This window comes from Saccopteryx bilineata, chromosome 3 (genome assembly GCF_036850765.1).
Source record: "Saccopteryx bilineata isolate mSacBil1 chromosome 3, mSacBil1_pri_phased_curated, whole genome shotgun sequence".
In the NCBI taxonomy this organism is placed as follows: Eukaryota; Metazoa; Chordata; class Mammalia; order Chiroptera; family Emballonuridae; genus Saccopteryx; species Saccopteryx bilineata.
The window spans coordinates 224,956,036-224,970,541 of NC_089492.1; the positions used below are offsets into that span (position 1 = coordinate 224,956,036).

At 38.0% G+C, this 14,506-nt stretch overlaps 1 protein-coding gene across 1 annotated transcript in view; it reads right to left on the bottom strand.

Annotated features, from left to right (window-relative positions):
* Positions 1–1,697: 1,697 nt before the first annotated feature.
* ACADM (acyl-CoA dehydrogenase medium chain) overlaps positions 1,698–14,506 on the bottom strand; it is a 42,891-nt gene continuing 30,082 nt past the window's right edge. Inside the window, exons 9-12 of the mRNA XM_066268876.1 lie at positions 12,407–12,547; positions 11,736–11,831; positions 3,732–3,980; positions 1,698–1,977 (exon numbers count right to left, since the gene is read on the bottom strand). Coding sequence (XP_066124973.1) covers positions 1,906–1,977; positions 3,732–3,980; positions 11,736–11,831; positions 12,407–12,547 — 558 coding nt within the window. The 3' untranslated portion in view covers positions 1,698–1,905. The remainder of the gene's footprint in view (positions 1,978–3,731; positions 3,981–11,735; positions 11,832–12,406; positions 12,548–14,506) is intronic.

A 14,506-nucleotide genomic window follows, 5' to 3' on the forward strand; every position in this document is an offset into this window, starting at 1 on the left:
GGTGGATGAGAGGCGGCCTACTATTGGTTCATCGCTAGTGGTCGGGATGAATCCTAGAAGGTGATTGGTCAGTGAGTGTTCTCTGTGCCTCCACTCTTCCTGTCGCTGATAGCTGTAGGGATTATGAGGGGAATGTTTATGTTCGGATGGAGGCGGCTGGCGGCGGGACGGATAAATAGCCTCCACAGGCCATATCAGGCACGCAGGCCGTAGTTTGGGGACCCATGTTTAATTTCTCCACTGCACACCTGACCATGTCTCACGGCACACTAGTGTGCTGCAGCACACTGGTTGAAAAACACTGGTTTAAGCCACCCAATCTGTGGCGTTTTGTTAGGCAGCACTAGCTGATTAATACAGGTGCAACTTTCAGACACCTTCTTGACCTCTGGGGCTGAAGATCCTCTGTAAAAACTCTAAATAATGAGATTCAGGGTCCTGTGGGTTGGTGAATACAGTAAGTGCTGGAAGCGTGGTCCATTGGGGAAGGTATAAAGTTCTGTGTCTCCTCCATACACTGCCCTGTGAACCTCTCATTTGGCTCTTCCTTAGTGGTATTCTGTATAATAACTAGTAAATGTAAGTGCAGTGTATTCCTGAGTTATGTGAGCCATTCAGACAATTAAACCTGAGGGCGAGGTCTTGGGAATACCTGAATTTGTAGCAAAATTGGACAGAAGTGTGGGCAAGCCTGGGGAACAAGGACTTGTGACTCATGTCTGATATTAGGGTATTCTTGTGGGACTGAACCCTTAAACCTGTAGGATCATATGCTAACTATTCTGAATTAGTGTCAGGATAGGATTGAACTGTAGAGTTGATGTCAGAATTGGAAAATCAGAAGTGATGTCAGAAATACCATTTAGTATAACATTTTAGCAGTATTTGATGTTTATAATCACAAAGAAATTAAATTAATAAATTTTGGTTCTTACATTACTTTATATTTTTATTTTCTGAGGTATCTCAATATAATCTCATGAAAATGGGCAGGTAACTTTATGCAGTTCAAAATCAAAACATGATTTTTTTTTCCATTATAGTATATAAATTAGGTATTCACTATTACATGAAGGAATAAAACCTTCTGGAAAGAACACAGGTACACTTTTAAGTATTGAATTTTTATTTAAGTTTCTTTTCAGAATGTATGCACACGAAATGCCACAGTGTACAAGAGACCAAGGGCTACCCAGATACCCATAAGATCATATAAAAATAAGGCAAATTTGTTCTGGGATGATGCTCTAACCAACTGAGCTATCTGGTCAGGGCTAAGGTAAATTTTATTCATTTATTTTAAATAAGGCAAGTAAAATGTGGGCTAGCATTAAACAAGATTTTCGAGTAACTTGTTTTTGTATAATGGGAGAATATGAACATCAAATTTTTTACTATTACTGTACAAAACTGAAAACAAATCTGTTCCAAATTGAAGGAAAACAAACTCCTCTAATAAAATATCACTGTCTATACAAAGTCACTGACAAGCTATTTGATGGTATCCAATTCCTACAATATTTTCTCAATGTGAATTTTATAACATCCTGAATACTTTTATAAACCCACTTTCTGTCATTGGAAAAATACTGAAATTCCAAGAAATTTGGTATTTTAATTTTAAGAGGTCAACATAACAAAACAAACATTTTTCAAGGTTAATATAATTCAAGTACAATGGTACTGAAGACAACACATAATTTTAATGAAACCAAATTTATTTGAGGAAAAGCAAGTCATAAAGTTAAACAAAGGCAAAACTACTATTAGAATCAGTTGCATATTTAGTTAAGAATACTCATTGTAAGATTTTCACTTGGAAAACTCTTAAATCTCTTTTTTCTGTAGCTTAGTGAATTATGTTCTTTTTAGTCAACAATTAATTATGTTTCCACAGCGATCTTGTTAATTTTTATACTTGCCAATGTGTTCACGGGCTATAATAAGCCTTTGAATTTGTGCTGTACCTTCATAAATCTACAAAGAAAAAATATATATGTAGGTTATATATCTTCAGTAGACAAATACTTCAATTTACTCAATATTTTGGAAAGTCATGTACGCTCTATTGTAATATCCAACTTAAACTATAAATAAGGTCTGTAAGTGATACCCAAACCTGATTTTGTAAAACCCATAAAAATATGTAATTCTATAAAGATTAAAGTTATTATAAAAAGTGATTTACCAAAACTTTGGAGAACTCTTTAAAAATCAAATATTAACATTTCAAAAAGTTTGGGGAATCTAAAGTTTAATGTTGCTAAAATATTTCTCCAACTTTTCTGAACTGCTTTTTAGCTAGTTGTCCCTTTTAGTCATTTTCTATTTCTACTCTTTTTTTCTTTTTTCCTTTTGTCTTTTATTATTGTTTTCTTATTTTCTGTTCCTACTGATTTTTTCTCTTCCTAAAGAACAGAGTTGCTAAAGAGAACGATGCTGGAAGGATGTTTTGTTCATTTCCTAGTAGCCAACCCTCACTTCCAGTTTGAACATATTTTTGAGAGAGACAGAGAAAGGGAGAGAGATGAGAAGCATCAGCATATAGTTGCATTACTTTAGTTGTTCATTGATTGCTTCTTATACGTGCTTTGACTGGGTGGCTCCAGTTGAGCCAGTGACACCTTGCTCAAGCCTGTGAACTTGGGCTCAAGCCACCAACCTTGAACTTCAATCCAGCAACCTTTGGGGTTGAGCTGGTAAACCTGCGCTCAAGCTGGGTAAGCTTGTGCTCAAGCCGGTGACCTTGGTGGTTTTAAATTGGGACCTCAGTGTCCCAGTTGACACTCAATCCACTGAGCCATCACTGGAAAGGCTCTAGTTTGAACTATTAATCCTAGCAACTTGTTATACTTCATTTTCTCAGATAGCAGAGAAAGTTAAATGGATAGTAATAATTATAATAATTATAGGCTGCAGGAGAGGGAGAGTATCACCAGATAAACCTGTAACTTTGGATAAGGTACAAATCTCATCCTCAGTTTTTTCATATCTAAATTGAGAGGCTGCATGATGTCAAAATTTCCTTGTCATTCTATCAACCTAAGATTCTTCTTCTAAATTTCGAATGACTACATTTGTCAAATAATTTCCAGGGGGTAGAAGGAAGCAATGGAGGAGATACTGAGGGACATGGGTTATAATTACTTAAGCTACATGTGGAGAACATGCACATTTTTATCTAATTTACTAAATTATTCCTATCTCTAAGTTTTGCTAACTACCAATCTAATTTAGAAAACAATCATCTGTATTTGTCTCTTCATGATGGGTTTTTTACTCCTAATTATGGTTTTAATCAATTCAACAGTTGCCAGGCAAGATTCAAAATAAAATAATTTAATTTTAATGATATACATACTTTCAGGAGAGCAAATGATGAGTTATGATTAGTTAGGATGTCAAGACTCAAAGAAGCCTGATTCAGACCCATGTACACATCTATACCACTTACTTTGTTAACTTACTCTCTCTTAAGGCATATACTTAAAGGTAACGTTCTTACTTGTGTTAATTAGTTCAAAAACTTTGGCTTACAACCATTTATGATGTCATTTATACTGCTCACAAAAATTAGCGGATATTTCAAAAATGAATATGAAGCAATAAAATATCCCCTAATTTTTGTGAGCAGTATATTACTAGTGGCATAAAATCCCTAAATGATCAAAATTTACGGTCCTGTACAAATACTGTTCCCTAAAAGCAACAAAAATTATATTTATTCTTACCTGGTAGATCTTGGCATCTCTCATTAGTTTTTCTACAGGATATTCTGTATTGAATCCATTGCCTCCAAAAATCTGCACAGCATCAGTAGCTATCTGATTTGCAATATCTCCAGCAAAGGCCTTTGCAATAGACGCATAATAGGTATTTCGACGACCAGAATCAACCTCCCAAGCTGCTCTCTGGTAGGCTAATCTAGCTAATTCAACCTTCATTGCCATTTCAGCCAGCAAAAATGATACTGCTTGGTGCTAAAATTAAAAAGAAAAAGTTTAAGAATATCTGACACAAACACACACACACACACACACACACACACACACACAAAAGAATATTTATTGGCTAATTTAAATTTTTTCTCCTGGAATTTTTGAAAAATAAGACTTAAAAAGTTACACTCTGCTTCCTCCAATGTTAACATATTATACAACCATAGTATACTTAAACAGTAGGACATTACCACTGGTATAATATTACCAACTTAACTATAAATTTCATTCAAATTTGGTCAAGTTTCCACTAATGTCTTTTTTCTGTTCAAGAATCCTAAATATAATTCCAATTAAATTTAGTTGTTATTTCTTCTTCGTCTTTTACAATGTGTTTAATTCCTCAGTCTTTCCTTGTCTTTTATGACCTTGACATTTTTGATGAACACTGACTGGTTATTTTTTGTAGCATGTCCCTCAGTTTGGGTTTGTTTTCTGAGAACTGGAATGAAGTTATGCACTTTTGGCAAAAATACCATAAAAATTGTATGTATCCTTTGGAGTGTCAGCTGAGATTTTAAAAGAAAATTGCTATATATAGTGAATAATAATGTGGATCAGATGCTGATTGGGGAAAGCGAGTGCTATGATAAGGACAAATAAAAGATTCCTCTTGGCCCTGGCCGGTTGGCTCAGCAGTAGAGTATTGGCCTGGCATGTGGAAGTCCCAGGTTCGATTCCCAGTCAGGGCACATAGGAGAAGCGCCCATCTGCTTCTCCATCCTCCCCCCTCTCCTTTCTCTCTGTGTCTCTCTTCCCCTCCCACAGCCAAGGCTCCATTGGAGCAAAGTTGGCCCAGGTGCTGAGGATGGCTCCATGGCCTCTGCTTCAGGAGCTAGAATGGCTCCGGCAGCAACAATGGAGCAACGGCACCAGATGGGCAGAGCATCGCCCCCTGGTGGGCATACTGGGTGGATCCCAGTCAGGTGCATGCGGGAGTCTGTCTGACTGCCTTTCCACTTCTAACTTTGGAAAAATACAAAAAGATTCCTCTTATCTTCTAGAAGTCCATAATCAAATAGGAGACCTAAGGTGAACACTTTCAATAAGAAATACAAAATAGGCCCTGGCCAGTTGGCTCAGCGGTAGAGCGTCGGCCTGGCGTGCGGGGGACCCGGGTTCGATTCCCGGCCAGGGCACACAGGAGAAGCGCCCATTTGCTTCTCCACCCCCCCTTCCTCTCTGTCTCTCTCTTCCCCTCCCGCAGCCAAGGCTCCATTGGAGCGAGGATGGCCCAGGCGCTGGGGATGGCTCCTTGGCCTCTGCCCCAGGCACTAGAGTGGCTCTGGTTGCGGCAGAGCGACGCCCCGGAGGGGCAGAGCATCGCCCCCTGGTGGGCGTGCCGGGTGGATCCTGGTTGGGCGCATGCGGGAGTCTGTCTGACTGTCTCTCCCTGTTTCCAGCTTCAGAAAAATACAAAAAAAAAAAAAAATACAAAATATTCTATAAGTTATATGGCCAAAATATATTATAGAATGGAAATATGTTCACCACATATCAAAGTGAAAAATTAAAATATATAGTATGGTTACAGATTTGGAAAAATATACTCATGGAAAAAGAAAATATAGAGCAAAATATCCACTGTAATTATCTCTGGACAATGGAATTATAAATTAATTTTATTACTTAATTTTATTTATATTGTATAATATAAATTATTCTATAATAAAAATGGAATGGAACATATGCTTTAAAATAATATACATTAAAAGAAGTACTGCCTGACCAGGTGGTGAAGCAGTGTGGGTAGAGCATCAGCCTGGGACACAGAGGACATACGTTTGAAACCCTGAAGTTGCTGGCTTACATTCAGAGTCACCGGCCTGAGCATGGGATCAAAGACATGATCCCATGGTTACTGGCTTAAAGTCCAAGGTCGCTGGCTTGAGCAATGGGTCACTGGCTTGTCTGGAGCCCTTCAGCCAAGAAACGTATTAGAAAGCAACCAATGAATAACTAAGGTGCTGCAATGAAGAATTGATGCTTCTCATTTCTCTCCCTTCCTGTCTGTCACTCCTGCCCCCCCACCCCCCCACCCCGTTTCTTGTTAAACAAACAAACAAAAAAAATCTGGGGTGGTGCCTAATTTATGTTTTAACCAACACGCCCAATGAGTCACATCCAGTTGCTTTTCAGCTCATGCTTTGAGAAACTCTATTCCAAATTCAGCTCAGATTCCTTGTAATGTGTCTAGCCACAGTAGTCTCTTTCCTTTTGGTTTCTGTAACTCTGCCTGTAACACTCATTTTGGGACTGAATCTTATATTTATATTATTATTATTACTTTTATATTATTTATGTTTTATATTATTTTATATTATTGTTACTTTTATCTTATTATTATTACTTTCTGTGTTTCTTTTTTTTCTTTCTTTTTTTTTTTTTACAGAGACAGAGTCAAAGAGAGGGATAGATAGGGACAGACAGACAGGAATGGAGAGAGATGAGAAGCATCAATAATCAGTTTTTTGTTGTGACACCTTAGTTGTTCATTGATTGATTTCTCATATGTGCCTTGACCGTGGGGCTACAGCAGACCCAGTAACCCCTTGCTCGAGCCAGGGACCTTGGGTTCAAGCTGGTGAGCTTTTGCTCAAACCAGATGAGCCTGCGCTAAAGCTGGCGACCTTGGGGTCCACTGCGCCACCACCTGGTCAGGCTGTGTCTCTTATAAGAAGCATCAACTCATACTTGCATACACTTTAGTTGTTTGTTGATTGCTTTTCATATGTACCTTGACCCTGGTGTTCAAGCCGGGCAAGGGCCTGTTGCTCAACCCAGCGACATTGTGCTCAAGCCAGTGACCTTGGGTTCATGTTTTCCTAATGTAGTTCTGGAAACATTAATGAGCTAATGTAAACTGTCCTTTTGGCCACAAACACAAAGAAATCCTTGATTTAAAAAAGATTATTGATTGATTCCAGTGAGAAAGGAAGAGGGAGAGAGAGACAGGAACATGAAGCTGTTCCTATATGTGCCCTGACTGGTAATCAAATTGGCAACATCTGTGCTTCTGGACGATGCTCTAAACCAACCGAGCCATCTGAAAAGGGCGAAATACTTGATTAAAAAAAATTAAAAATAAAATAAAAAAACAGCTCAAGGGAAAGAAAGAAATCGGGTACCTTCAAGAAGGTATTTAAATCCTGATGGAGAAGAACTGACACAGGGAAAGAAAAAAGTCAGATTGAGATTTGGGTTTAATGGGAAAGTAACTGAAGTTTTAATTTACACACAAGAACAGGAGACTTGGATTAAGCATAAAGAAGATGAGGGGATAAAATTGAGATTTCTTGAATACAAAGAAAAAGCACTTTGAAAAAGAGCTTCTTTCTAAAAAGGAAACTAAAAGTCTTTGCTCATGAGAGCAGGATGGCCATAAAGCTTATCTCCTGCCCAGGATTCTGTCTGGGAGGTTCAAAAAAAAAAAAAAAGAAATAAATTTCTTAAAGTAGGGAATCAATGTGTACAGCTTCTGTGTGTGGGATTCCCCAAGTGGAGAAATTAACATAAAAGAAAAAAACCCAGCTCTTGAAATCCCTGTGGTAACCAATAAAAGTACAAAAAGTACAAAAGTCAATCACTAGGATGCTACCAAAATGTACCGAAGAAAAACAATATCCGCTGCAGATAAACTTACAAGCAAAAATTAAGAGAGAAATAATTGGCCATAACAGAGATAGAAGACACAACAGACAAGAAGATTAACACCCTAAGAACTTGAGATAAAAGAAAAAACTCTAAAAGTGACTATAAAGAAGTATATTAATACAATTAAGGAGATAAACAGAAAAAGAGCTATGTTGAAAATCCAGGATACTTTAAAAGAAGAAGGAGTTGGAATTGAAAAAGAACTGTATAGTCTATAAATAAAAAAAGTCATTAAAAAACCCAACAGATAGGCCTGACCAGGCAGTGGTGCAATGGATAGTGTATCCACCTATGATGCTGAGGACCAGGTTTGAAACCCTGAGGTCACCGGGTTGAGTACAGGCTTACCAGCGTGAGCTCGGGGGTCACTGGCTTGAGTGTGGGATCACATGCATGACCCCATGGTTGCTGGCTTAAGCCTAAAAGTCACTGGCTTGAAACCCAAACGTTGCTGACTTGAACAAGGGGTCACTGGCTCAGTTGTAGCCCCCCGGTCAAGGCACATATGAGAAAGCAATCAATGAACAACTAAGGTGCCGCAACAAAGAATTGATGCTTCTCATCTCTCTCCTTTCCTGTCTGTCTGTCCCTCCCTGTCTGTCTTTCTCTTTCTTCTTAAAAAAACCCAACCCAACAGATAGGATTAAGTAGCAGATTATGCCAGCATCAAAGAACTGGAAAACTGTCTGAGAACATTATATGAAATACAGCATAGAGAGATAAATGATGAAACTGAGGTTAATGGACATAGAGCAGTACTAATCCAAATTTGATCTATGAACCAGTCCATAAACTATTATAGGTTCATGGTATAAAAAGTTAAGAGTAAACATTTACAAATTTTTATGACAATTTGATATTTTTGTGACATTCTTACATTTTACAAAAATAATGGTCAATTGATTGAAAATTAAGAAACAAACTGATCTTTCATCACGGATGGTTTGAGAACCACTAACACACGGGAATAGAAATAGGTGATGCTCACTGTACAACCTATAGTTATAAAAGTAAAGAATATTGATAATATATCTCTTCAATACTTGAAGAGTTAAAAATTCCCTTGGAGTCTGGATCTATGATGTGTAAGTTTTGCGATCCTGAACAAATTATTTGATCTCTCTCTCTTCTTTTTTTTTTTTTTTAGTGAGAGAGAGACAGGAAGGGAGAGAGATGAGAAGCATCAACTTGTTGTTGTGGCATTTTTAGTTGTTCACTGATTGCTTTCTCTTATGTGCCTTGACTAGGGGGCTCTAGCTGAGCCAGTGACTCCTTCTTCAAGCCAGAGACCTTTGGGCTCAATATAGTGACCATGTATGGGGTCATGCCTATGATCCCATGCTCAAGCAGCAACTCCACGCTCTAATTGGTGGGCCTACACTCAAGCCGATGACCTTGGGGTTTTGAACCCATGTCCTCAGAGTCCCAAGTTGACACTCTATCCACTGCGCCACCACCTGGTCAGGTACAAGTTTCCCAATCTTTTTTTTTTTTTTTTTTTTTCATTTTTCTGAAGCTGGAAACGGGGAGAGACAGTCAGACAGACTCCCGCATGTGCCCGACTGGGATCCACCCAGCACGCCCACCAGGGGCGACGCTCTGCCCATCCTGGGCGTCGCCATATTGCGACCAGAGCCACTCTAGCGCCTGAGGCAGAGGCCACAGAGCCATCCCCAGCGCCCGGGCCATCTCTGCTCCAATGGAGCCTTAGCTGCGGGAGGGGAAGAGAGAGACAGAGAGGAAAGCGCGGCGGAGGGGTGGAGAAGCAAATGGGCGCTTCTCCTGTGTGCCCTGGCCGGGAATCGAACCCGGGTCCTCTGCACGCTAGGCCGACGCTCTACCGCTGAGCCAACCGGCCAGGGCCAAGTTTCCCAATCTTAAATGGAGATTATAGTACTACCAAAAGAAGGGTAAGCAAGCACAGGGAGAATTAAACAATATACGTACTTAAATATGTATGGCATGCTGTCAGGTATACAACAGAAACTCAGTAAGTACTGGATGTTTTTTTCCTTTTCTTAATTAACTTTACTCCCTGAGCAGACAATAGTTAGTGGCAGAGTCTAAAGAAAATCTAGTCTTTTTAAAAAAATTTTCCACTGACAGAGAGAGAGAGAGAGAGAGAGAGAGAGAGAGAAGCATCAACTTGTTGTTCTACTTAGTTCCATTTAGTTGTGTACTCACTGGTTGCTTCTCGTATGTGCCCAGTCTAGGGACTGAACCTGTGACCTTGATATGCCAGGACAATGCTTTATCCACTGAATCACCTGGCCAGGGCAAAAAAAATTTATTCCTTTTTTTTTGGTATTTTTTATTTTTTGGTTAGAAGTGGGGAGGCAGTCAGACAGACTCCCATATGCGCCTGACTGGGATCCACATGGCATGCCCACCAGAGGGCGATGCTCTGCCTATATGGGGCATTGCTTAGTCTCAGCTGGAGCCATTCTAGCACCTGAGGCGGAGGCCATGGAGCCATCCTCAGCGCCCAGGCCAACTTTGCTCCAATGGAGCCTTGGCTGTGGGAGGGGAAGAGAGAGATAGAGAAAAAGGAGGGGGGAAGGGTGTAGAAGCAGATGGGCGATTCTCCTGTGTGCCCTGGCTGAGAATCGAACCTGGGACTTCCACAAGCTGGGCCAACACTCTACCACTGAGCCAACTGGCCAGGGCTAAAAAATTCTATTCTTGAAACTCATCCTGATAGATCACATTATCTTCTAGCAGAAATAGTTTATACTTAAAACATAGTTTTCAAATATTTAGATGAAAATGAATGTAAAAAGTCTACCGGAAAGTTCTGTCTGTTTTTGGAATAAAACAAAATACAAATTTTTCTTACCGTCAATAAACTTTATTAAGTAATATAATTGCCATTATTAATGATTTCTTGCCAGCATGAGGGCAATTTGTATATCCTATTTTTGAAAAATGTTTTATCTTTTGATGCGAAAATTTGAATCGTGCTTGTTTGATATCTTCTTCATTTTTGAATTTTTTGCCCTTCAAAAAATTTTGTAAGGACAAAAACAAGTGATAGTAACAGGGTGCTAAGTCCAGGGAATATGGTGGATGCAACAGAATTTCCCAGCCTAGTTCTGCAATTTTTTGATGAGTCCCCAAAGCAGCATGTGGCCTGGCATTATCATAATGCAGTATGATGTTCTTCCTATTGAACATCGCCGGCCTCTTTTCTTGGACTGCTGTCTTTAAATTATCCAGTTGTTGACAATACTTCTCCGAATTGAGCTTTTCGTTCAGTTTTAAAAGCTCATAATGTATTGGTCCTCTAATGTCCCACCATATACACAACATTCTCTTATTCAGAGTCAAATTTGGTTTAGAGGTGGAAGGGCTAGGTTTTCCGGGTTCACAATATGCCCTTTTCCTTACGATGTTTTCGTAGGTAATCCACTTTTCATCCCATTATCATCCAGTTCAAGAAGGGCTCGATTTTGTTCCGAGCAAGCAGAGATGTACATATGACGACTCGATCATCCAAATTGTTCTGACTTAATTCATGTGGCACCGTCTTGAATATTTCCACACCAATCCTATCTTCCGAATATGGTCCGAAATGGTTTGCTGAGCTGAATTAAGCCTTTCTGTGATCTCCGATGTTGTCAGGAAAGGATCTTGCTCCAACATGGTCTTAACAACATCGTCATCGATCAAAGACGGTCGCCCAGAACGTGGCTTATCAGAAAGGTCAAAATCACCTGTTTTGAATTTTTCTAACCATCTTCTGCATGTCCTATCAGAAACTGTACCTTCACCACTTTCAATAAATTTCTACATGCTTCTGTAGCATTTCTTCCTTGTTGAAATTTGTATACAATACAGTGGCGTAAATGAACTTTATCAGTAGCCATGGGTACACTATTGCTTCACACATAAGACTAACATGAATCAACTTTGTTTTAGTTAATTTGCTACATCAGTATGTATACATTAAGTGATAAAAATAGGCACACATGAGCCAAATAAACATGTGTTTATGTGTTGAAACTTGTTGTGATAGAAACGGACAGAACTTTCCAGTAGACCTTTTATTTATATTTGAGCAAAGCAAGCACATATTAAAATTACCTCTATAAGTAGCCTTCCAAAAGTTTTTCTATCCAGGGAATACTTGGTAGCTTCATCCAAAGCTCTCCGTGCTAATCCCACAGCACCAGCTGCTACCTAGTGTTGTAACATTTTACAAAGCAAAAGTTCACGCTACTTTTCAAACACACAGTATAATGGTTATTTACCTAAGATTCTAAATTTAGGATTATACAGAAAGATAACTTACTGTTTAAAGGAATAAGAGATTGTTGGGTGGGGGTGGGAGAAGAACACCAGCATTTAAATTTATATTATTTATGATTTAACCTTAACGGAAGGCATTGTGAGGTACAGGATCATAGCTAGAGACAAATCATTCCTTCAGTTTAAATAAAGGAACGCTTCTTAGGGAAAATATTCCTAATGAGTGAGGCAACAGGAAATGAGTACATATCAACAGGAACTATTAAACTGCTTCATAAACCTAGCAGCAACTTCAGTAATTTTGTATTTGCTAAAATAATTTCTGTAGCAAGCAACAAAAGAATTGAAACATCCTAAAAAATAAAAATAAAAAACCACATCTCTCTAGCCTTAATAAAAGAAGTAGATATTAAAAAGGAAATACATTCCAAGCATACAATGTTAAAGTAAAACTACTCAATGTAAAAAATAAGCTCCTATAAAGATTACCAAGTCATATTACTTACTGGAGGTCTAGTTCTATCAAAAGCTCCCATTGCAATTTTGAAACCAGCTCCCTCACCAATTAAAACATTTTCTTTAGGCACTTTCACATCTTCAAAGACAATTCCTCTTGTATCTGAACACCGCTGGCCCATATTTAACTCCTAGTAGAAAAAACAATATATATACAGGAACATTTTTTGAGCTAGCATGAACTTTTGCTTTAACCACTGTTTTATTACTTGCTGCACTATACAAAACAAAGGTCAACAACCTATGATCTGCAATGTCTATTTTGTAAAATTTACTTTTTATTGGAATATAATTACACTTATTTATATATTATCTATGGTTATTTTCTTGCCACAATGGTGGAATTTAGTAGCTGTGAGAGACCATATAGCCCTAAAAATCTAAAGTATTTACAATCTGGACCAATATAAAAAATAGCATCAATCCCTAATTGAAAACAATGTTTTACAAACTTTGAAACCAACACTTGTCTAAAGGTTTACACATATATATATTACCTACAAAGACAAATTTCATTATATGTTTGAAAGCTATCTTTTTTTTTAAACAAGTGAAGAAAGATGAAAGCTATCTTTTTTTTTTAAGCAAGTGAAGAAAGAATTTATTGGCCATGAGGAAGAAAGTCAGAGTACAAGGACCTTGGAGACGGGTGGCTAGCCCTGGAACAGCTGTCGCTACCCACTGCTCCCATGGTTGCAAGTCTCCTGGGTGCCTCAGAACGGAGGAGAACGAGAGAAGCAAGGGAAACGTGCCCAGAGGAAGAAGAAGAGAGGTGGAGGGGGAGGGAAAGGCACCTGCAGGTTTCTGGGAGGGAGACTGTGCACTGAAGGCTATCTTTTTTATTTATTTTTATTTTTTATTTTTAATGTGAATGTCAGGAAAAGCATTTAGCAAACAATCTGATTTGGGACATTTAATATTAGCTTTAATATAGCTAGCTAAGTAACATACTGGGTAAAAGTTGAATTTGTTTTCTTTCAACCGTTTCTTAAAATTGGGTTTCTTAACTAAGGTAGAATTTATATGTAAAAAAATTCACCGTTTTCATATACATTTCTAATAGTTCTGATAAATGTTATGTGTAACCATCACTACAGTTAAGATACAGATTTCAGTACCCCTAAAAGTCCTCTTGAATCCCTTTTTAATCAATTCTCTTACTATATCCCAACTCCAAGCAACCACTGATCTGATCTCTGTCCCTAGAATTTTTCCTTTTCCAGAATGTCATGTAAGTAGAATAAGTTCAGACTTCTGTGTCTCAGTTTCCATTTTTCATAGTGCTTTTGAGATTCATCGTGCTGCTGGTCAGTAATTCATTTCTTTTTTACTGCCGAGTAGTATTCTACTATACGGATGTACCACATATCCATTATCCGTTCACTAGTGGATGGATACTTCCTCCCCCTAGTCTCTATCAATTATAAATTAAGCTACTATAAGCATTCACATATAGGTCTTTTTTCATTTCTCTTGGATAAATACATCGGAATGCTAAGTATGTGGTCAGTGTGTATTTAACTTTTAAAAAACTGCTACATTCACTCAACCTTTTGTCTTGAAAATATTCAAACCAACAGAAGAGTTAGAGTCGTATAATGAATACCTATATAGTCTTTACCAAAATTCACTAACTGTTACCATTTTGCTACATTTGCTTTAATTCTGTGTTGAGTATGAGTGTATAACTATTAGCAGTATTTGAATTATTTGGGAATAGGTTAAAGACATTGTGACCTTTCTCTTTACAGAAAAAAAAAATCAATCTTGTTTTTAATAAGCAGCATGAGAAGTGTGGGCTATGGGAACATAGAGCTGTAAACAAATTCTTTAATTTGCTTGTTTTAATATTAATAGTTTGCTCCAGGCTCGAAAATATGGTAACAATAATATATAATTTGACAGAAAAATAAACCAACATCTCTTATTTTGTCTTTATAAATCAATAAACTCTAGTACCTTAGACCCTCACTCAGATATAATGAGAAAACTATTTATAAAAGCACTCTTTACTCTGCTTCCCAGAATTATCCCAAATATCAGAATGTTTAAAACTAAAAAGCCTTGTGGACTCATCTTAAGCCATATAT